General features: G+C 35.4%; 1 protein-coding gene across 4 annotated transcripts in view; it reads left to right on the top strand.

The window, feature by feature from the left end:
- SNX14 (sorting nexin 14) overlaps positions 1-23,061 on the top strand; it is an 88,788-nt gene that overhangs the window by 56,707 nt on the left and 9,020 nt on the right. For all 4 annotated transcript variants that reach the window (XM_045842796.1, XM_045842794.1, XM_045842795.1 and 1 more), the window contains 4 exons: positions 10,996-11,197; positions 13,381-13,464; positions 15,075-15,175; positions 19,576-19,687. In XM_045842796.1, coding sequence (XP_045698752.1) covers positions 10,996-11,197; positions 13,381-13,464; positions 15,075-15,175; positions 19,576-19,687 — 499 coding nt within the window. The remainder of the gene's footprint in view (positions 1-10,995; positions 11,198-13,380; positions 13,465-15,074; positions 15,176-19,575; positions 19,688-23,061) is intronic.

Below are 23,061 nucleotides of genomic sequence, written 5' to 3'. Positions count from 1 at the left end.
TTGTTTTTTTCATTATTTTCATGATTTTTTCATAGCTTTTTTATTTTTTCTATTTTTTCCTCTTATTTTTTAAATTATATTTTATTGATTATGTTATTACAGCTGTCCTGGTTTTTCCCCCTTTGCCCCGCTCCACACAGCGCTGCCTCCTCCCTCAGGCAATTCCCCCCACCCTTGTTCATGTCCACAGTTCGTGCATATAAATTCTTCGGCTACTCCCTTTCCTATACTGTATTTTGCATTCTCATGGCTATTCTGTAACTACGTATTCGTATTTCTTAATCCCCTTTTCTCTCACCCATTCTCCCATACCTACCCTTCCATCTCTTTATCTTTAACCTTTGGCATTCTAATTATGATGTGTCTTGGGGTGGACCTTTTGTATCCATCTTGTTTGGGACTCTGTGCTTCCTGGACTTGCATGTCTATTTTCTTCACCAAATTAGGGAAGTTTTCTTTCATTATTTTTTCAAACATATTTCCAGTTTCTTGTTCTTTCACTTTTCCTTCTGGCACCCTTATGATTCAAATGTGGGACCTTGAAGTTGTCCCACAGGCTGCTTATACTACCCTTGTTTTTTTGGAATCTCTTTTCTTCCTGTTTTCTGATTGGTTGTTTTTTGCTTGCTTACATTCAAAATCATTGATTCGATTCTCAGCTTTATCCACTCTACTGTTGTTTCCCTATAAAGTGTTCTTTATTTCAATTAATATATCCTTTGTTTCTGACTGGATGTTTTTTACGCTGTTAAGGTCTTCCCTAAGATCTTTGAGCATCCTTATAATCAATCTTTTGAACTCTGCATCTGAGAGATTGCTTATTTCCATTTTGTTTAGCTCTTTTTCTGGAGTTTTTATCTGTTCTTTCATTTGGGCCTCATTTCTTTGTCTCCTCATTTTGGCAAACTCTCTGTGTTTGTTTCTTTATATTAGATAGAGCTGCTGTGACTCCATGTCTTGGTAGTGTGGCCTAATGTAGTAGGTGTCCTGTAGGGTCCATTGGTATAGCCTCCGCTATTTCCTAAGCTGGGTATTTGAGGTGCACCCTTCATGTGGGCTGAGTACACCCTCCTCTTATAGTTGAGGCTTGGTTGCTGTTGGCAGATCAATGGGAGGGATTTACCCAGGCCAGTTATCTACGAGGATTGGCTGTGACTACTAACCACCAACTTCTGTCCTCCATGGAGGACCAGCTGTGGAGGGGGAGAGTGGTGGTACTCTGACAATGGTCTGTAGCTATCCACTGGGTGTGCTGGCCCCTGGGGTTTCCCAGGTAGTACAGTCCAAGATCAGCCCCAACCTGTGTTTTGCCCAGGGTCACCCTGCCTGAGTTATAAAGCAGTCTGAGATGGCTGCTACATGGGCCTGGAGCTCAATGAGGCCAACTACAGCTTGCTTGAGAGGATTTAGGAAGTTGTGAAGTATGAGCAAAGACCATTCAAATGGAAAAGCAGCTTAGGTTGGCTCATAAGTTGGTTGGAGTGGAGTATCTGGGGAACTCCAGGGTGGGTCAAACAGTGTTTGCCAGGTTGATGGAATCTTAGATGTGGCACCAGTGTCCTGGCTCTGTGAGAGGAGGGATTAGAAAAGGGACAGTGGCCTCTGCTCACCTTGATGTCAGAAACCTCAGCCTCCCCCTGCCCAGCACTGGCACTCCTGAAGCTGCCATCCCATTGCTAGAGCTCAGACGGAGGGAATCTGAGTAGGTGAGTCTGTGTGTGGGATTTTTAAGATGAACTGCTTGGGGCTTCAGCAATTTTTTGCACTGACTCAATCCTCACTGGTTTTTGCATTCAGAAGTTGTGGGGACTTATCTTCCTGGCACTGGAACCCTACTCTAGGGTGCCTGGTGTGGAGCAGGAACTCAGTCCAGAGATATTCCTCCCATATTTTTATCTACCACATGTGGATGTGGGACCAACTCATTCCACATCATTGCCCCTCCTACCAGTCTGGATGGATGTGGTTTCTTTTATTCCGTAGTTGTCAGACTTCCATTCAACTTGATTTCTATCAGTTCTGAACGATTCTTGTTTTATATCTTAGTTGTAATTTTGTTATGGTTGTGCGAAGAGGTGAGCCATGTCTGCTTATGCTACTATCTTGACAGGAAGTATCATTTCCTTTTATTTTTGTTCTATTTTTTCTTTCATATCTCTTATTTTACTCTTACCTTTGATTATCCCATTGTTCCCTTCTTTCTTTTTTTATTTTTGTTATTCTTTCTCATTCTTTGTCCCTTTTCCCTGTTTTACATATTATTCATATTCTCTCTGCTTTTCTCCTCCCATTATCATTTTTCTGCCCTTCAGTCTTCTCTAATTCTTTTTCCTTTTTTCTGCTTTCCCTAACATTGCATTTTCCTTTACACCTTTTTATTATTTAATCTCTTTTTAAAAGATTTTTATTTATTTTCAGAGAGGGAAGGGAGGGAGAAAGAGAGAGAGAGGGAGAGAAACATCAATGTGCAGTTGCTGGGGGTCATGGCCTGCAACCCAGGCATGTACCCTGACTGGGAATCGAACCTGCAGCACTTTGGTTCTCAGTCCATGCTCAATCCACTGAGCTACGCCAGCCAGGGCGTATTATTTAATCTTTTGTCAGTGAAATTGCTGCTATTTTTGGAGGGGATTGCTTATTTTGGTTTCATTTTTGTGTGTGTTGTTTTGCTTTGTTCTGTCACCACTCTACAACAGCATGCAAGATGTGGTGGGGTTTGAGCTTCTCAGTCAGCCTGCTGGAGGGGAGATTCCACTAACAAACAAGCCAACAAAATTCAGGACCCAAATACAACAGGAGAGCCCACATAAACTACATAAAGAGCACTGCTAGAGCAGTCAGATCAGCAGATCAAGGAGTCTGCACCTGGGTCCCACAGAACTCCTACTACCTAATCCTACCCCACAAGACATAAGTCAAAGCAGATCTACCTAATACATAAAAACAATAAAAAAGGGACAGATAAAATGAGGAAACAAAAAAACAATCTCCAAGTGAAAGAAAATAAGAAATCTCCAGAAAAAGAGCTAAATGAAATTGAGGCAAGCAAATGATCTGACATAGAGTTCAAAGTAAAGGCTATAAGGATGCTCAAAAACTTGAGAACTATGTCAGCATGAAAAAGGACATAGAAACTATGAATTAGATCCAATCAGAAATGAAGAATTCAATATCTGAGATGAAGAATACATCAGAAGGAATTAAAAGCAGGCTACATGAAGCAGAGGACTGAATTCATGATTTGGAAGACGCAAAAAAAAATCACTCAGTCAGAGCAACGAAATGAAAAAGACAGAAAAAGAATGAGGTTAGTCTAAGAGAGCTTTGGAACAATATGAAACGTACAATATTCGCATTATAGGGATACCAGGAGAGGAAAGGGAGCAAAAGATAGAAAGCCTGGTTGCAGAAATGACAGAAAACTTACCTAACTTGGTGAGGGAGAGATGCATACATGTTCAGGAAACACAGAGAATCCTAATCAGAATGAACCCAAAGAGGCCCACATCAAGACACATCACAATTAAAATGGCAATGTTTAAAGACAATCTTAAAGGCAGTCAGAGAGAAATGTTAGTTACCTACAATGAAGCTCAATAAGTCTGTCAGCTGATTTCTCAACAGAAACACTTCAGGCCAGGAGGGATTGGATAAAGTATTCAAATGATGAAAAGCAAGGACCTGCAAACAAAACTACTCTATGCAACAAGGCTATCATTTAAAATTGAAGGTGAAATAAAGAGCTTCCCAGACAAAAAAGGCTAGAGGAGTACATTTCCACCATATGAGCAATACAAGAGATGCTAAAGGGATGGCTTTAATAAGAAGAAATAGAGAGAGGAACACAGGTACAAAGGGGAAAGATGGCGATGAATAAGTACCTATCAATAATAACCTTTAATGTAAATGGATTAAATGTTCGAATCAAAAGACATAGGGTAGCTGAATAGATAAGTAAACATGACATGCATAAATGCTGTCTACAAGAGACCCACCTCAGAACTAAAGATTTACACAGGTGGAAAGTGAAGGTATGAAAAAAATATTCTATGCAAATGGGGGCGAAAGGAAAGTGGGATAGTAATACTTTTATCTCACTAAATAGACTTCAAAACAAAAACCATAGCAGACAAAGGGGTCAGTCCAAGAAAAGGATATAACACTTGTAAACATATATGGATCCAATATAGGAACACTTAAATATATAAAAATGATCTTAGAGGACTTTAAGGAAGAGATTGACAGCAATTCAGCCATTAAAGCTGATTTTAACACCCACTGTCAACAATGGACAGATCATCCAAACAAAAAATCAACAAGAATATATCAGCATTAAATGGCACACTATATCAAGTGGCTTTAATTGATATATACAGAACATTGCATCTCTAAGAAACAGAATATACATTCTTCTCAAATGCACATGGAATATTCTCAAAGATAGATAACATGGTAGGACACAAAGTAAGCCTTAATAAATTCAAGAAAACTGGAGTCATATCAAGCAAGCATTTTCTCAGATCACAATGACTTAAAGCTAGAAATCAACCTTGAGGGAAAAACTGAAAAGCATCCCAATACATGGAAGCTAAATAACATGTTATTGAATAATGAATGGATTAACAATGAGATCAAGGAAGAAATAAAAGTACTTGGAAACAAATGAACACACAGCAATCCAAAACTTATGAGACACAGGGAAACCAGTCCTGAGAGGAAAATTCATAGCATTATATGCCTACCTAAAGAAGGTAAATAAATTTCAGATAAACAACATAAATAACCTTACACCTAAAAGAACTAGAAAAACAACAACAAAGCTCAGAACAAATAGAAGGAAGGAAATAATCAAGATCAGAGCAGAAATAAATGACATAGACACTAAAAATAAGTCAAAAGATCAATAAATTCAGGAGCTGGTTCTTTGAAAAGATAAAATGGACAAATTTAACCAGATTCATAAAAAAAAGACTCGAATAAATAAAATCAGAAATGAAAGAGAAGTAACAACTGACACCATAGAAATACAAAGGATTACAAGAGATTACTATCAACAACTATATGCCAAGAAATTGAACAGCCTGGGTGAAATGGATAAATTTCTAGAAACATACAGTCTTCCAAAACCAAATCTGGAATAAGCAGAGAACCTGAATAGACCAATAACAACTAGTGAAATGGAAGTGGTAATCAAAAAACTCCTGACACACAGAAACTGTGGACCAGATGGCTTCAAGGGCAAATTATACCAATCATTCAAAACAGAACTAATAACCATCCTGCTTAAACTGTTCCAAAAAATTCAAAAGGAGGGAAGACTTACAAGTTCTTTTTATGAGGCCAGCATTATCTTATTCCAAAGCCAGGTAAAACACAACACAGAAAAAAAAATTATAGGCTAATACTGTGCTAAAATCCTTTAAAAAATATTAGCAAACTGGATTCATAATATATGAAAAATATCATACACCTTGATCAAGTGAGATTTATTCCAGGGATGCCAGGATGGTACAATATTTGCAATAAATAAATGTGATATATCATGTAAATAAAATAAAAGATGAAAATCACATGATCATATCAATACATGCAGAAAAGCATTTGATAAAATCCAGCACCCATTTATGATGAAAATACTCAGCAAAGTGGGAATAGAAGGAACATACTTCAACACAATAAAGGCTATATACAAAAATCCTAGTACCAACATCACACTCAATGGGCAAAAACTAAATGCATTTTCCTTAAGATCAGGAACAAGACAGGGGTGTCTGCTTTCACCACTCTTATTCATCATAGTCCTGGAAGTCCTATTCACAGTGATCAGACAAGAAGAAGAAATAAAAGGCATCCAAATTGGAAAAGAGGAGGTAAAACTTGTTATTCTCAAACAACATGACATTGTACATAGAAAACCCTATAGGCTCCACCAGAAAACAATTCGACCTAATAAATGGACTTGGCAAAGTATCAGCATACAAAGTTAATATTCAGAATCAATGCCATTATTATACAATGATAATTGACTACAAGAAAAAGAAACTCAGAAAACAATCCCACTCACTATTGCAACAACAACAAAAGCACCTATGAATAAATTCATCCCAGGCAGTGAAAGACTTGTACTCAGAGAACTGTAGGAAAATAAAGATAGAAATTGAGGAATATACAAGTGGAAACCTAGGTATATGGTAATGTTCATGGATTGAAAGAATTAACATCATTAAAATATCCATAGTACCCAAAGCAATCTATAGATCCAATACAATTCCTATTAAATGCCAATGGCATATTTCTCAGATCTAGAACAAAAATTTATATGGAACCAAAAAAGACCTCAAATAGCCACAGCAATCTTGAGAGAGAAGAACTAAGTTGGAGGGATCACAATACCTGATAGAAAACTATACTATAAGGCCACTGTAATCAAAACAGTCTGGTATTGGCATAATGATAGAAAACTATACTATAAGGCCACTGTAATCAAAACAGTCTGGTATTGGCATAATAACAGACATATAAGTCAATGGAACAGAATAGAGAACCCAGAAATAAATCCATTGTCGAATCCATTAATATTTGATAAAGGAGGTAAGAGCATACAATGTATTAAAGACAGTCTCTTCAATAAATGGTGTTGGGAGAACTGGACAGTGTATGCAAAAAAAGAAAAAAGAAACTAGGCCACCATCTTACATATACACCAGAATAAACTCAAAATGAATCAAAGGCCTTAAATATCAGTCTTGATACTATAAAAACCCTAGAGGAAAATATAGGCATTAAAATGTCAGGTATCTCACGTAACAATATTTTTGCCAATATATACCATAGGACAAAGGAAATAAAAGAAAAATAAACAAATAGGACTACTGGGAATTAAAAACTTTCTGCGCAGCTAAAGAAACCATCAAAATGAAAAGGGAACTGACTCTATGGGATAACAATTTTCCAATGATACATCAGACAAGGGTTTAATCTCCAAAATACATAAAGGCTCAACATCAGGAAGACAAGCAATTCAGTTAAAAAATGGACAAAGGAGGACATACAGATGGCCCATAGTCGTATGAAAAAATGATCAACATTATTAACCATCAGATAGATGCAATTTAACACCACAATGAGATATCACCTTACACCTGCCAAAATGGCTGTTATCCATAAGTCAACAAACAACAAGTTCTGACAAGGATGTGGAGAAAACGGCTCCCTAATGCACTGTTGGAGGGAATGCAGACTGGTGTAGCCTCCATAGAAACAGTGTGGAATTTTCCTGAAAAAAGTAAAAATGGAACTGCTTTTGACCCAGTGATTCCACTGCTGTGATTATACCCTAAGAATCTGAAAACACTGATTCAAAAGAATTTATGTACTCCACATTCATAGCAGCGTGATTTACAATAGCCAAGATTTGGAAACAGCCTAAGTGCCCACCAGTAGATGAGTGGACCAAAAAAAACTGGGGTGCATTTACACAATCGAATACTATGCAGCAGAAAAAAAAGAAAGAATTCCTACCTTTTGTGACAGTTTGGTTGCAACTAGTGACTACTGTCATAAGTGAAATAAGCTAGTTGGTGAAAGACAAATACCATATGATCTTTTATAAGAGGAATCTAATGAGGAAAATAAATTGATGAGCAAAATAGAACTAGAGGCATAGAATCGTGGAATAGACTGACAGTTGTAAGGGGAGGGGACAGTGAGAACGGAATGAAAGAAGGTGAAGGTATTTGTCAAAGAACATACGCAAAGGACCCATGGACATGTACAATGGTGTGGGGAACTATGGAAGTGGAGTGCAGACTGGGTGGAGGCAGCGAAGGGGGAACAAGTGGGACAACTGTGATAGCGTAAACAATGAAATATTTTGTTAAGGCATAGAGTTTCCCTGTAAGGAATCTACTAACCTGGGTGTAAAATGGAGGAATAGTAGTGAATGAATTGGTAATAATTAAGAAATGGGACAGAAGAGTAAATAAACGCATTTGTCCTCTTTACACTTCCTTTTGACCTCTTCATCATTGCACTGATGAACTATTAAGGAGAATCATTGCTTCTTTATAATTTAAATGTAAGAAAATCTTATTTTTCCTTTTTTGATAATTCACATAGCATTTTTTTTCTCTTTAAACTCTGTTTCTCTGTAAATAGAATAGAGACAGTAGACAGAGGAAGGAGTCTTTTTTCAAAATAATGTTTTGTTATTTTTTTTTTAATTTTAAGCATATTACTACATCTGTCCAGAAGGTATCCAGCCACATAATATGAAAAATAGAGATATTAATTGAAGAAGATACAAAATACAAGAAACATTGTACATGGCACAATGATGCCTCAGTTCCCTTCAAAGCAGGTACCTTGGGACCTCACACGGTTCTCCTAATCGCCATCAGCTGCCTCATTGTATTTTCTTGAACCTTATTAATAGTCTGAAATCTCTTCCCTTTCAAAGGTGATTTTAGTTTTGGGAAAAGGCAAGAATCTCAAGACACTAAGTCTGGGCTGTAGAGTGGCTGAGTCACCTGGATGGTTTGCTGTTTTCCCCAAAACTCTTCAGGAGATGGGATGTGTGAGCAGGCTCATTGTCTTGATGAAACTGCCAATCACCAGTTGCCCATAGTTATGGATTTCTGAATCATCTGAAGAGTTTCTACTGAAGAATGTTGAAACTTAACACAAAATTTGATGCAGATTCATTGCTGTATTCACTCAGTCATTTTGAGTGCAATGGCGACACAGTACACATGCTCACTCAATGGCATTCACTGCCCTACTGACTAGAACAGTGAAGTCATCATTGTTTATGCATGCGCAGTCCAGTCCACTCCCCTTGCTGCTAGGTTACACCTGTGTTGCTCAAACAATTCTCTTTATATTAACAATGGCTGGACTTTTTCTGGACAGACCTCTTATAATTTCAATTTTTTAAAAAAAATTATTTTAATTCTTGTTCAAGTACAGTTTTCTAGCTTTTACTCCCATCCCAGCCCACCCCCTCATCCCTCCCCACCTCTCTCCTATTTCCACCCCTTGCTAGTGTTTGTCCATGTGTCTTTTATACTTGTTCCTGTAAACCCTTCCCCTTTTCCCCTCTGGTCGCTGTCAGCCTGTTCTCTATTGCAGTGTCTTTGGTTATATTTTGCTTGTTTGTTGCGTTTTGCTGTTTAGGTTCAGGTTAAAGGTGAGATCATATGGTATTTGTCTTTCACTGCCTGGCTTTCAATTTTTTTAATAGTATAGAAAAGTGGGAAAAAATGAAAATAACCACCTATAAGCCTACTACCCAATAACCACTTCTACTAACATTTAGGTGATTTTCTTTTAAAAAAAAAATCTGTCCCTTTCTACCTCCATTGATGAGGCTATATTATATGTGTAGTTTGCCGTCCTGCTTTCTCCACAGTTAATATTATATAACCAAAGCATTTACCTATATTATTGTGAACTTCTGAAAACATAATTTTTGTGGGGGAAGATGTACTTTTTATGTTTTATTCTTCCTAATTACTTGAAATACAAGTTGTATTTTTGCTTCAGGAAAGAACTGTATCTTTAAAAAACAGTGAGTCCTCTTTGGTGTGGCACAGATGGAAATTCTTGATTGGAACCAAAGATGATAATAATTGGAAGTGAGAGAAGAGGACAAAGTAATCTCTAATATTTGAAAAGGAAGTAGTGGATGGGGTGTTGACCCAGACAAAGATGGTGTCACTTAGGATTTAGAGGGCACTGTGCTAATTCTAACCTGTGGGACCTCATGGAATCTTTTTTGTCTTGTTTAGGAATTTTAGGGTAAAGGAAAATTGTCACTAATGGTCTTATTAGGAATTATGGAAAGCCATTTTAGTCCTAGAACAAAAAAAGGGATAATTGCTAAGGGACTGTGTAGGGAGGAAAAGAATTTATTAGAAGGTATGGTGCTAGAATTCTGGAAATGTATCTTCACTACTTGTTTGCTCTTGAGTGCTATAGCCTTTGACTCATCACCTTAAAAAGTATGTTTACCTGTAATATTTTGCCCCCTTGAACATGAGTCAGAGATGTCTAGAGGACCAGGTGGTGTTATAATGTGCCAATTCAGAAGTTCTCTTTCAATTTAATGTGATAGACAGTTATTTTCTTCTTTCTCTTTGTATATTTTAAGAACATGTTCTTTTTAAATAATAATTGTTCCTCAAGCAATTTTAAAAAAAATACCATTTTAAACATTTTAGAAGCCAGGACATTAAAACAATAACCTTAATTGTATAGAGGTGTGTCCCATTCAGACCTCTCTTCTAATTTTATATAATTTAATGCTGCAGTGAATACTTGTACCTTTTTCCTAGTTTAAAATATTTATTTGGAATACATACTTTTATTAGAATAAATTCCCAGAAATGGAATTGTTTGGTTGAAACTATTTTATGTCTCTTTATAAATGCACAGTGTCAAAATGCTTTCTAGGAGGGTTGTGCCAGTATGTCTAGTAACCAGCAGTACAGGGTAGGGCAAAAGTAGGTTTACAGTTGTGAGTATGCAAAAGTTCATTTTATTATTTTTTTAATTTATTATTTTCCATACCAGCAACTGTTTTGCTTACTCTTTTATATCACAGATCAAATTTATCTGTGCAATCTCCATCAATGGCTGGTAACATTGATAAAATTTTATAACCCTAAATGAGAAAATATCAGTATATTTTTTCTTTTTATTACCAAAGTTAAATATTTTTCTATGTATTTTTAAAAATACCTTTTTCCAGTAATCTGAAGTATCAATTGCCTATTTTCTATTGAATTTTCACAGGTGATGTAACAAAACCCAGAGTTGATGCTGGTAGCTTATTTTTATTTTTTTATCTTTATATTTTCAGTAGAAAATTTAATATCACCTACTTTCAGAAGTATTTAAGAATTATAGAATTTATATGGACATACTACTTTACAGTTCCAAGTCAGGCCCGTAGGTCCTGGAAATATTACATTTTTCCTGGTGATTTTTTTCCAGATTGAAGAAGGTATTGTCGTAATGGAAGATGATTCTCCAGTGGAAGCTGTGAGCACACCTAATACTCCCCGAAACCTTGCCGCATGGAAAATTAGCATTCCATATGTAGACTTCTTTGAAGATCCCTCCTCTGAAAGGAGGGAGAAAAAGGAAAGAATACCTGTGTTTTGTATTGATGTTGAAAGGAATGATAGAAGAGCAGGTAGGAAGCTTTATGAGTGGCTTTCTTAAAAGATTCTGGTTAGTCTGCATTTATCAGAAATGATAAACATTTTGCCATTTATAACTATTGGGTATGACTGCATATCTAAAAGATAATTGTGTAGAACAAAAAAATTAAATGAAAACTGAGGATTTTCTAGGTTATCTCTATTACTAGTTAATTATTCAATTTGTTCAACCAACACTTATTTAGTAGATGCCTGCAATTGCAAGACACCTAACGATCCAGCAAGGCATTTTATATAATTTTATTTTAATAGTTTTGCTCCCATTATCATTAGCCATTATACTTAATTGACTATTATTTATGCCTATAGCACTATAGGAGATATTATACCAATTTTATTAAGACAGCATTTCTTCTTCTCTGTTTTTGTCAGCAAATTTGAATTGATAAAAATATGATCAAACACAATTTTACAAGTTTTCTCCATGTTTTGCTTATTTTTTTCTTTTGGTGGTTTTAGGTATGTACTGAACTAATGATGGGGGCAAGCAGCATCCCTAGCCAGTTAAACAGTTACCACGCTAGGCTGTGTCATGTGCCTAGTACTTAAAATCTGCCTCTTGTCCCTCAGAAAATTATTTAAAACTTCCTATTCAGGTATAATTTCCTATCAATATAAATATGTGAACATGTAGTAACTGTCATTCCTTTTGAAAGATTTATGTATGCTATACTTTTAAATATTTTGGGAATCTACTTTTGTTTTTGCCTTTTTGACAGCTATTCTTCAGTTTTGTTATTTTTTAAAACTTTGACTTAATAATTAATCATAAAATCAATACCAAAAAAAATCTTAAAACTTGTGTTGTAAGGATAATTTTTGTCAGTAGTGCTGTAGATTTTTACAGTCAGTATAATATGTCTTCTCAGGAAGCCATGGACTATAAAGGGAAAAAAGTGTATCATTTAAATACTACATTGATTTTACATCTGTAGCAAAGTAGCGATTTCAGGATTTTTAAAACCAAAACTAAATATAATATAGACATTTAAGATCAGTGAAGAAAAAAAATAGAATTTGCTTTATGGTTTGTGTTGTGACCATAGCAGGTTGGTTTTTCTCTGAATACAGGTGTTGTTTTTGGGTTGTTGTGGTTTTAGTTGACTTGATCCATTGCATTTCCAAATCAATGCTAGAAAGACATTAGATGCTAATAATAGCAGTTAACACTTGGGGTGCTTACTCTGTGCTTTGCACTGTACAGAAATGCCTTCGAGGGATTATTTTATGTAATAGGTACAATTATTTTTATCTAAGCAAACTAAGGCACGGTGGGGTTAATTTATTTGTTCAAGTTTACATCCAGGGTGTGACAAAAGTAGGTTTACAGTTGTAAGAATGCAAAACACAGTTTATTCTTGTATTATTATTTATTAATTATTATATGTTCCATATGAACAACTGTAAACCTACTTTTGCCCCATTCTGTAGTTAGTAAATATGGGGGATCTGGAATTGGAATAGGCAAGCTGACCTGACACGTTCTTTAAACCATTAGTACTTTTTTTCTTATTATTGAATTTATTGGGGTGATACTAGTTAACAAAATTATACTGGTTTCAGGTATAAACCATTAGTTCTTGCTATCCAATATGGTAGCCACTGTCCACATGTGAAAATTAAAATTAAGGTATATTAAAATTAAAATTTCATTTGTTGTAATAGCCATATTTTAAGTGGTCAGTAGCTAATAGCTACTTTATTAGTGCAGATAATATAGAACATTTATAGAATATGCAGAAAATTCTATTGGATAGTGCTCATCTATACTATATTAGATCAGAACAATTAGTAAAAAGTTCATAGACCCAAAATTGACTATAAATTTTTTATGAAATACATATTTATGAAATTTAAAAAATAATCATAATTGTATAATATTTTGAAAGTTGCTGTCAGCTGTATGATTCTGTTGTAGAAAAATATATATATTATTGAGATAACTTCATAAATAGGTGAATTTACCAGTGTCTTCTAAATAATTTAAAATTAAAATATGGGATAAAATCACATTATTAAGTGTGATGCCAAGAAATAAATTATGAAGACTGGAATAATTTCCACACTTGTACACTTAATGTGTTAAATACTGCATCTTTTTAATAGTAGTTTATAAAATTATTTATTACTCAGTGTGTATTCATTCAATTTACAGTTGGGCATGAGCCTGAACATTGGTCTGTATATAGAAGATACCTTGAATTCTATGTTCTTGAGTCAAAACTAACAGAATTTCATGGTATGTTGTCCTTTTTGTATACAACATTATATTTCAGCCTTAGCTTTCTTGGAAGCTGTTGAACCAGATTAATTTTTTTATTTTAAGTAACAGTAACAAGGAAATGTAATAGTGACACTTGTGTACACTGCTCTTGATAATGGGGATATATTATTTTTATCTTATTTCTGTTTGTTTATATTTTAAAGTTTTTGCAATACACATTATTGCTTTTTGAATAATAATATAAAATATAAAAGATAGCTGTGACTGGATAGCTTGCTTAGTTAGAGCATTGTCCTGATAGGCCAAGTTTGCTTGTTCTATCCACAGTCAGGGTACATACAAGAATCAACCAATGAATGCATAGCAAGTGGAACAATTGTTTCTCTCTCTCTCACTCCCCCCTCCTCTCTCTCTCAAATCAATTTTTTAAGAAAGTAAAAGATAGCTATTTTTTTATTGTATTTTAGAAAAGACTTTCTTTCCAATTTAATTTTTATCTTCATAGTAGATAATTTTCAGAATTGCTGTGTTCTTTTACCATTGTCTTTCTTGGTAGACATGTTTACTGTATGTATCATGGTAAATGTTTCAGTTTAGCTCTTAGATTTGGATATGGGGACAAAATTTGTAGATGAATGTTTCTTCTGAAGATAGATTAATCATAAAAGGAGATCACTTTTCCTTTTTAGTTCTTCCTCTCACCTCTCAGTCTTTCTTATCTGTCTACTTACATTAGTTAATATCAGGGATATAGTTATGAAGTATTTCCAGCCATTTTGTATGTAGATTGGTGGGTTTATTTATGTATTCTGAATTCTTTCATTTTAGAAAAGCTCTGTGGAATGTCTCCTGATCCAAATTCAGATTGGTTCTAAATTGAGAAGGTCAGGGAATCCTTCTTTACTATATAAATAAATCCCATGATAAGGAGATTACAGGAAGATAAAACAAGGTCCCACTCCGTATATTTTGCCTAGATTTTGATTTTGAACTTGTCTTTAAATGGTTTTCTTTTTGTCTCTGCCAGTCTCATGCAGTGCTATCCTTGTCTTGTTCTTTCTCTGAGAACTTTTCTTTTTGGTTTAGAGTTGAGAGAAGATCATTTATCTCCATACTTTAAAATCCCAGATTAACCAAAGTTGGTTAGATTCCCAATAATATTTTTCCATTTTGGTATTAAAATTTCCAAAGTCAGCCCTATCTGAGAAAACATATCCATGGTTTTTAAATTTTGTTTTTAAGCATATATAGCATTGGCAATATAATTTTTTTCCCATGAGAAAGTGGGTATTTTGTTAGTAAGATTTTGTCTAACAATATCTCACTGATTTCAAAGTAATCTCATGATAATCTTTTGATTCTTTTTTTACTAGTATAGAGGGTTAAATGTGTCTATATATAAATAGAGGGTATCAGTGAAGAGTCGTGATATTTTGGATAGCAGTAGATTCCAGGTCTTTGGTCCAAACTTCCGTGCTCTCTGAATTTGTCAAGATTTTTTAAAGGATAATGATATAGTTCTACAAGGCAGAATTGTGAATATGAATTTGTTATAGTAAATTATAAATTAGATTTTTAAAGTATTAGCATAACATAGTAATAATTTTCATTTATATCAATTTCAGGCACATTTCCTGATGCCCAACTTCCTTCCAAAAGGATCATTGGCCCCAAAAATTATGAATTCTTAAAGTCAAAAAGAGAAGAGTTTCAGGAATATCTACAGGTATATCACCAGCTTAATTTAACACATTGCTGATCATAGCATTCTCTAATTTCTCTTTTTTCTCTCATATGTATAGCTTTACTTTATGAGTATGTATCAATGTGGATTTCTAAAATTCTTTTACTTAAATTTTTAGTGTGAAGATGGCATTATTGTCAAAAGTATGCTTTTTAAAAAATTGATAAGCAAATGAAATCAGATATTTTCTTTTTAAAAAATTGTGTTTTATTGATTATGCTATTACAGTTGTCCTGATTTTTTCCCCTTTGCCTCCTCCACCCAGCACCACCCACTCCCTCAAGCAGTCCCCACACCATTGTTCATGTCCGTGGGTCATGTGTGTATGTCCTTTGGCTACTCCATTTCCCGTACTGTACTTTATATCTCCATGGCTGTTCTCTAACAACCTATTTGTACTTTGTAATCCACTCACCTCCTTACCCATTCCCCTCCATTCCCCTCCCATCTGGCAACCATCTTTGTTCTTCTTCTTTGCTTAGTTTGTTTTTTAGATTCAGTTGTTAATAGATATGTATTTATTGCCATTTTATTGATCATAGATTTCGTCTTCTTTTTCTTAAATAAGCCCCTTTAACATTTCATATCATAATGATTTGGTGATGATGAACTACTTTAGTTTTTTTCTTGTCCGGGAAGCGCTTTATCTGCCCTTTGATTCTAAGTGATATCTTTGCTGGGGAAAGCAATCTTGGCTATAGCTCCCTGCTTTTCATGACTTTGAATATTTCTTGCCAGTCCCTTCTGGTCTGAACAGTTTCTTTTGCGACATCAGTTAACAGTCTTACGGGACTCCCCTGTAGATAACCAGCTGCTTTTCTCTCGCTGCTTTTAAGATTCTCTCCTTATCTTTAACTTTTGGCATTTTAGTTACAGTGTGTCTTGGAGTGGGCCTCTTTGCATCCATCTTGTTTGGGACTCTCTGTGCTTCCCAGACTTGCATGTACCAATTAGGGGCGTATCCTTTAGTTTTTTTAAAAATAGATGTCCAATTTCTTGCTCTTTCTCTTCTCCTTCTGGCACCCCTATGAAGCAAATGTTGGAATGCTTGAAGTTGTCCTAGAGGCTGTATACACTATCCTTATATTTTTAAAATTTTTTAAATTCTTTTTTAATTCATTTATCTTCTTATTGTTGTGATTGGTTGGTTTTGCTTCCTTATGTTCCAAATCATTGATTTGATTTTTTGCTTCATCCACTCTACTGTTCTTTTCCTGCAAATTGTTCTTTATTTGGATTAGTGAATCCTTCATATCTGACTGGATCTTTTTTATGCTGTTGAGATCCTAAGTTCCTTGAGCATCCTTATAACCAGTGTTTTGAACTCTGCATCTGATAGATTGCATATCTCCATTTCATTTAGTTCTTTTTCTGGTGTTTTGCCCTGTTCTTTCTTTTGGGCCATGTTTCTGTCTCCTCATTTTGGCAGTCTCCCTGTGTTTGTTTCTGTGTATTAGGTAGAGCTGCTATGACGCCCTGTCTTGGTAGCATGGCCTAATGTAGTAGGTGTCCTGTAGAGTCCAGTGGCACAGCCTCCCCTATCACCCAAGCTGGATACTGAATGCGTGTCTTTCATGTGGTCTGAGTATACCCATCTCTTAGAGTTGAGCCTTGGTTGCTGTTGGCAGATCAATGAGAGGAATTTACCCAGGCCAGTTATCTGCAAGGATTGGCTGTGACCACTGACCACCAACCTCCGCCCTCCGTGGAGGATTAGCTATGTAGGAGCAATGTGGTGGGGCTTTGATGTGTCTTGTTGCTGTACACTGGGTTGCAGACCCTGGGGTTCCCTGGGTGGTTCAGGCTATGGTCAGCCCCTACCTGTGTTTTGCCCAGGCTACCTGGCTTGAACTATAAAGCAATCTGACATGGCTGCTACTTGTGTTGGGCTTGGAGATTCCCAGGCAAAGCCAAGCTGTGAATCTAGGCTGACTGCTGTTAGTGCCAGGCTTGGAGCCACTTAGTGGGAGGTACAGGGGTTGGGGGCTTACTGAGGCTTGCTATTGCTTGTTTGAAAGAATTTAGGAAGTTGTGAAGCATGAGGCAAGACCAGCCATTCATATGGAAAAGCCACAGTTAATAGCTGTAAATTGGGTGGGATGGAGCCTCTGGGGATCTCCAGGGTTGGGCAAACAGTGTTAGCCAGGTTGATGGAGTCTCAGATATGGTACCCATCTGCTGGCTTTGTTGCTGTAGGGGCGAAGAGGGTTCAGAAAAGGGACAGTGGCCCCTGCCCACCTTTCTGTCTGGGGGAAAGCTATAACCCAGCTCTCGCCTTGATTCCAGACACTTCAGTTCTTCTCTGTATGTCACTGGTGCCTTTTAGGCTGCTACCCCAGTGTTGTAGCTCAAAGGGAGTGAGTTTGAGTAAGTACGTGTGCGGGTTCATTAAGGTGACCTACTTGGGACTCCAGAAGTTTCTTCCACCAACTCAGCTCCCACTGATTTTTGCAGCCAGAAGTTATGGGGACTTATCTTCCTGGGACTGGAACTCTGGGGTGGGGGCCTGGTGTGGGACTGGGAGTCCTTGCTGAATTTTTATCCACCACACATGGATTTGGGACCAGCCTGTTCCACATGTCTGCCCTTCCTACCAGTCTGTATGGATGTAGTTTATTTAATTCTGTAGTTGTAAGACTTTCATTCAACTCGATTTCTGACAGTTCTGAGTATTGGTTGTTCTGTAATTTAGTTGTTATTTTGATGTGGTTGTGCAAGTGGGCAAGCCGTGTCTACCTATGCTGCCATCTTGACTAGACACAAAATACCAGATGTTTTCTTAGAGGAAAAAAGGTCTTAGTTTTCATGTGGGATGTTAAAGAAAGAAACAAAAAGTTTGGTGTAAAAGATTAAATACATTCTAAGAATGCTAGGTAGTTTTTGTTATTTTTGTCTTATTCAATGTTTAATTTTGTGTTCAGCACTTTTAACTTCAGAATCTCCCCTCCTGTTTTATTCCTCAGTTCCTTTCCTTTTTCAATTTGAAGATGTTTTTCCAGTTTCTTGTGGATCTCCTGACTATCATTTACCAGTTAGAATTGAGTTCCATTTTTCTCAGAGTGGGCATTGTGTTATGTAAACAATGTAACTGGTATATTTTTTTCATTGTTGGCATAACCAACTTAAAAGTTACTTACTTGAAACTTCTTTAAAATTAATGACCAGCTGTCTTTAATCAAGTGTATAAGACCAGAGTATACTTCTGCTTTACTCTTTAAAACATCTTTTTTTGACACGCGTTTTTATTAAGTAGTTTTTATTAAGTGTGAATTCCGTTAAATTCAGTTCCTTATAGCCAAAAACAAGTACTTTATGAATTAAATATTTAACAGTATTAAGAGGTATTTACATTTTATTTCCTGTATTTGAATTGTGGAATACTTGAATTCAGAAAATATTTCTTACATAATTTTTTGTGGTGTTAAAATTGAAATATGAATTAACTGTTAACTACTACAAGGACATCTGAACACAACACATAGTGTTAACCTGTGTCTTTGTTGATATCATTAACCCATTATTTGAACTAATTCTAAAAACTAGAGTACCTCCTTCTAGAACTTTTTTTCTGGTAATACGAAGTTAAAGGTTACAGTGCTACTATTTTGTTAATATATAGGGTGGAGCACAAGTAAGTTTACAGTTCTATGGAAGATAATGTAATAATTAATAAATAATACTAGAATAAACTCTGTTTCATGTACTCATTACTTTAAACCTACTTTTTCCCCACCCTGTAGACTTCTTCTCTTTTGTAACTATGAAACAGTTACAAAACGTGAATATTAGCTAAGAATGGGTTAATTTGGGCTTTAAAAGGTCAGTTTGTCTATAAGAAAATAATGTTGTAGGGAGAATAGATAACAGATCCTCTAAGTTATTTCACATTTCCACATTTAGTTTTTGCTAAATCCTTTTAATTTTTGCCAATGTCTTTTAATTATCAAGATAGTTGTATGATATTGTTATACTTGTTTATAGTTGAGAACCTGAGAAATAATATTAGTTTCATGTTTAATCTTCCTGTGTATAAGGTAGGTACTAAATGCTTTTATAACAACATTAAAACGTATGTTGTATTATTTTCATTTTACACATGACATGAGGAAACTGACTTTTTGTCAATTTAGGAACTTTTCTAGAACACCTAGCTAGCAGATAGAAGAACCAGAATTCAAATCCATTTAGTCTGACTGCAGAGGCTGAGGGCTTATCTCCTATGTGGTACTATTCTTCCTATAAATGTAATTTTATTATTATTCTGAATGTGAAATTGCTTTTGAGGATTTAGAATTGTTTTCTTGGTTTAAAAAATTACTTTAAAATAGTTTGATCACCCTTCTAGATTTTTAAACCTTTTTTTCTTCTTTTGTTCATTCAAGAAACTTCTGCAGCATCCAGAACTGAGTAATAGTCAACTTCTAGCAGATTTTCTCTCCCCCAATGGTGGAGAAACACAATTTCTTGATAAGATACTACCAGATGTAAATCTTGGTAAGTCAAATTAGAGAATGAAATATAATAGGATAAACGGAAAAGAATCAGCATTTTCACATTAATTTAGAAAAATAATTTATATAGTAAAGCCATATATATTATATAAGTTACACTGTTGGTAGGAATATAAATGGGAAAACCACTTGAAAAAACAGTTTAGTATAAAACTAAATAACCCAGCAGTTTGTCTCTGAGATATATATTCTAGAGAATCTTATATTCATATTTAAGAATGTTCACAGCAGCATTGTTTGTAATAGCCAAAACTGGAAATAATGCAAATGTTCACCAGCAATAGAGTGGACAGATAAATTGTGGTGGATTCATAAAATGAATATCTGTAGCAATGAATACCTATAGCCAGGTAGCTTCTTGTAATAGATAATCTTAAAAACATGAATGAAAGAAGCAAGACACAAAAGAATATATATAGCAATTTCTTTTATATAAAGTTAAGTACAAACCAAACTGATATAATCTAGAAAAGTTTGAATAAAATTTTTAAAGATAATAATGGAAGAAAAACATTTCTAAATATATTTTATTAATCTTAAGTCTCTGTAGACCTAAAAGAATCAGTTAAATATTACAAGTAGGCCTTTGGCTTTCATATGTATCTTTCCAAATTAGTTGAGCCAAAATATTTCATATGTGTGTGTGGATGGGTCTTCTTATCAGGGGAACATGTGAGGACATTTTACATTTGGTTATAAGGGATAGAATTGGGTAGACCTAGTTATTGTGCAGGTTTGACTCAAGGAGAAAAAATGCTCAAAGTGACCCAGGTTTCTATTTAAACAACTGGATGAATGCTGTTACTTGCAGAGACAGGGAATAAATTAAGAGCAGTTCTGAACTTGTTGAGTTTATAGAATTTAATTGTAGAAATTGTGTAAGGGAAGAGAGGCGGGAGATAGGCAAGGAGTAGAGATTTAATTGATGTCAGATTAAATAAATCATTTGGTTCAGAAGAGTATGTACTACAAAGGAAAGCATAGAATAAAGCCCTGTAATTTGAGGACCTTTGGAAATTTTAATGAGGGAGAAGTGGTATGTGGGGGTACCAAAAAGAAAGAGCTTGATGGGATGGTTCGGGGGTTTGCATGTCATAAAGCAATCTCTATTTTTAATTTCTATTATTATATCTCTTGCTATTGCCATGAGTCTACTTTTTTCTAAATTGAAATGAAAGAAATTTAAATGGTATTTATCAGTTTTGCCTTATTTTTACAGTCATTTCTAAATGCTTGAGAAAATCTTTTTTTACAGAATTTTTAATGTATTTTTTTCCATTACCACTTAGTCCCCTTATACTTTGCTACTCCCTGAAGTCACCACATCTGTTGTCCATGTCTATGATTCCTTTTTCCTTTTAGCTCAATCTCTCCATCCCCTACCCTCCACCCACCCAGCTGTCATCTTGCTCTCTATCTATGAGTTTGTCTCTATTTTGCTTGTTATTTCAGTTTGTTCATTAGATTCTGCATATGAGTGAAATCATATGGTATTTTATTTGTCTTTCTCTGACTGCCTTATTGTACTTAGTTTGATGTTCTCCAGGTCCATCCATACTGTTACAAAGGATAATATTTTCTTCTTTTCATTTTTATGGCCACATAGTATTCCATTGTGTAAATGTCCCATAGTTGTTTTATCCACTCATCTACTGATGGACACTTGGGCTGCTTCCATATCTTGACAACTGTAAATAATGCTTCAATGAACACAGGGGTGCTTATGTTCTTTTGAATTAGTGTTTTGGGTTCCTTCAGATATATTTCCAGAAGTGGGATTGTGGGTCAAAAGGCAGATGCATTTTTAAGTTTTGAGGTATCTCCATACCGCTTTCCACAGTGGCTGCAGCAATCTGCATTCCCACTAGCAGTGTACTAGGGTTCCCTTTTCTCCACAACCTCACCAGCACTTGTCTTGATTTATTGATGATGACCATTCTGATAGGTATAAGATGATATCTCATTGTGGCTTTAATTTGCATTTCTCTGATGATTAGTGACATTGAGCATCTTTTCGTGTATCTATGGGCCCTCTGTATGTCCTCTTTTGAGAAGTGTCTACTCAGGTCCTTTGCCCATTTTTGCGGGGGGGATTTTAAAAAAAAATTTAATTGTTGTTCAAGTACAGTTTTCTGTCCTTTACTCCCATCCCAGCCCACCCACCCATCCCTCCTCACCTCCCTCCCATTTCCACCCCCTTTAGTTTTTGTCCATGTGTCCTTTATATTTGTTCCTGTAAACCCTTCCCATTCTCCCCTGAAATTCCCCTGAAATTTTTAAATTGGGTTGTTTGTTTTTTTGGTGTTGAGTTCTTGTAAGCTCTCTATAAATTTTGGATGTTAACCCCTTATTGGATGTATCAGCAAATATGTTCTCTCATTGTGTGGATTGTTTTTTTTTTTAATTTTGTTGATATTTTCCTTTGCTGTGCAAAAACTTTTTAGTTTGATGTACTCCCACTTGTTTATTTTTTCTTTGAGAAAATCTTAAAGAGAACCTGGAGATAAAATCAAGAAAAATTTGATAAATAGGGTTAGAAATATATTTTTAGTCTTTAATAGAGAATATAAACTACTCAAATAGCCAATTTAAATGTAGCAATTTTATTTTTTATTTTTTATTGATTATGCTATTACAGTTTTCCCAATTTTTCCCTCTTTATTCCCCTCCACCTTGCCCCTCTAACCCTCCAACACTCCCCCCCACTTAGTTCATGTCCATGGGTTGTACATATAAGTTCTTTGAGTCCTGTTTCTTATACCATTTTTTTTATCTTTCCCCATCTATTTTATGCCTACTAATTATGCTTCTTCTTCCCTCTACCTTTCCCCCCCTGTTCCTTCCTTCCCCCTCCCCACTGAACTCCCTCTGTGTGATGTCCATTTCTTTGATTCTGTTCCTGTTCTGGTTGTTTGCTTAGTTTTTCTTTTCATTGTTTTTCTTTTCTTTTAGGTTCATTTGTTAATAGTTGTGAGTTTGTTGTCATTTTATTGTTCATATTTTTTATCTTCTTTTTCTTATATAAGGTCCTTCAACATTTCATATAATAAGGGCTTGGTGATGATGAACTCCTTTAACTTGACTTATCTGGAAAGCATTTTATCGGCCCTTCCATTCTAAATGAAAGCTTTGCTGGATAGAGCAATCTTGGATGTAGGTCCTTGCCTTTTATGACTTCAAATACTTCTTTCCAGCCCCTTTTTGCCTGTAAGGTTTCTTTTGAGAAATCAGCTGATAGCTTTATGGGAACTCCTTTGTAGGTAACTGTCTCCTTTTCTCTTGCTGCTTTTAGGATTTTCTCTTTGTCTTTATTCTTGGATAACTTAATGATGATGTGCCTTGGTGCGTTCCTCTTTG

The sequence above is a fragment of the Phyllostomus hastatus genome, unplaced genomic scaffold, assembly GCF_019186645.2.
Source record: "Phyllostomus hastatus isolate PE091 unplaced genomic scaffold, TTU_PhHast_1.1 phas_contig_40, whole genome shotgun sequence".
Lineage (NCBI taxonomy): Eukaryota > Metazoa > Chordata > Mammalia > Chiroptera > Phyllostomidae > Phyllostomus > Phyllostomus hastatus.
Note: the sequence above shows the minus strand (reverse complement) of the source record. Positions and strands in the feature narration are given on the sequence as shown.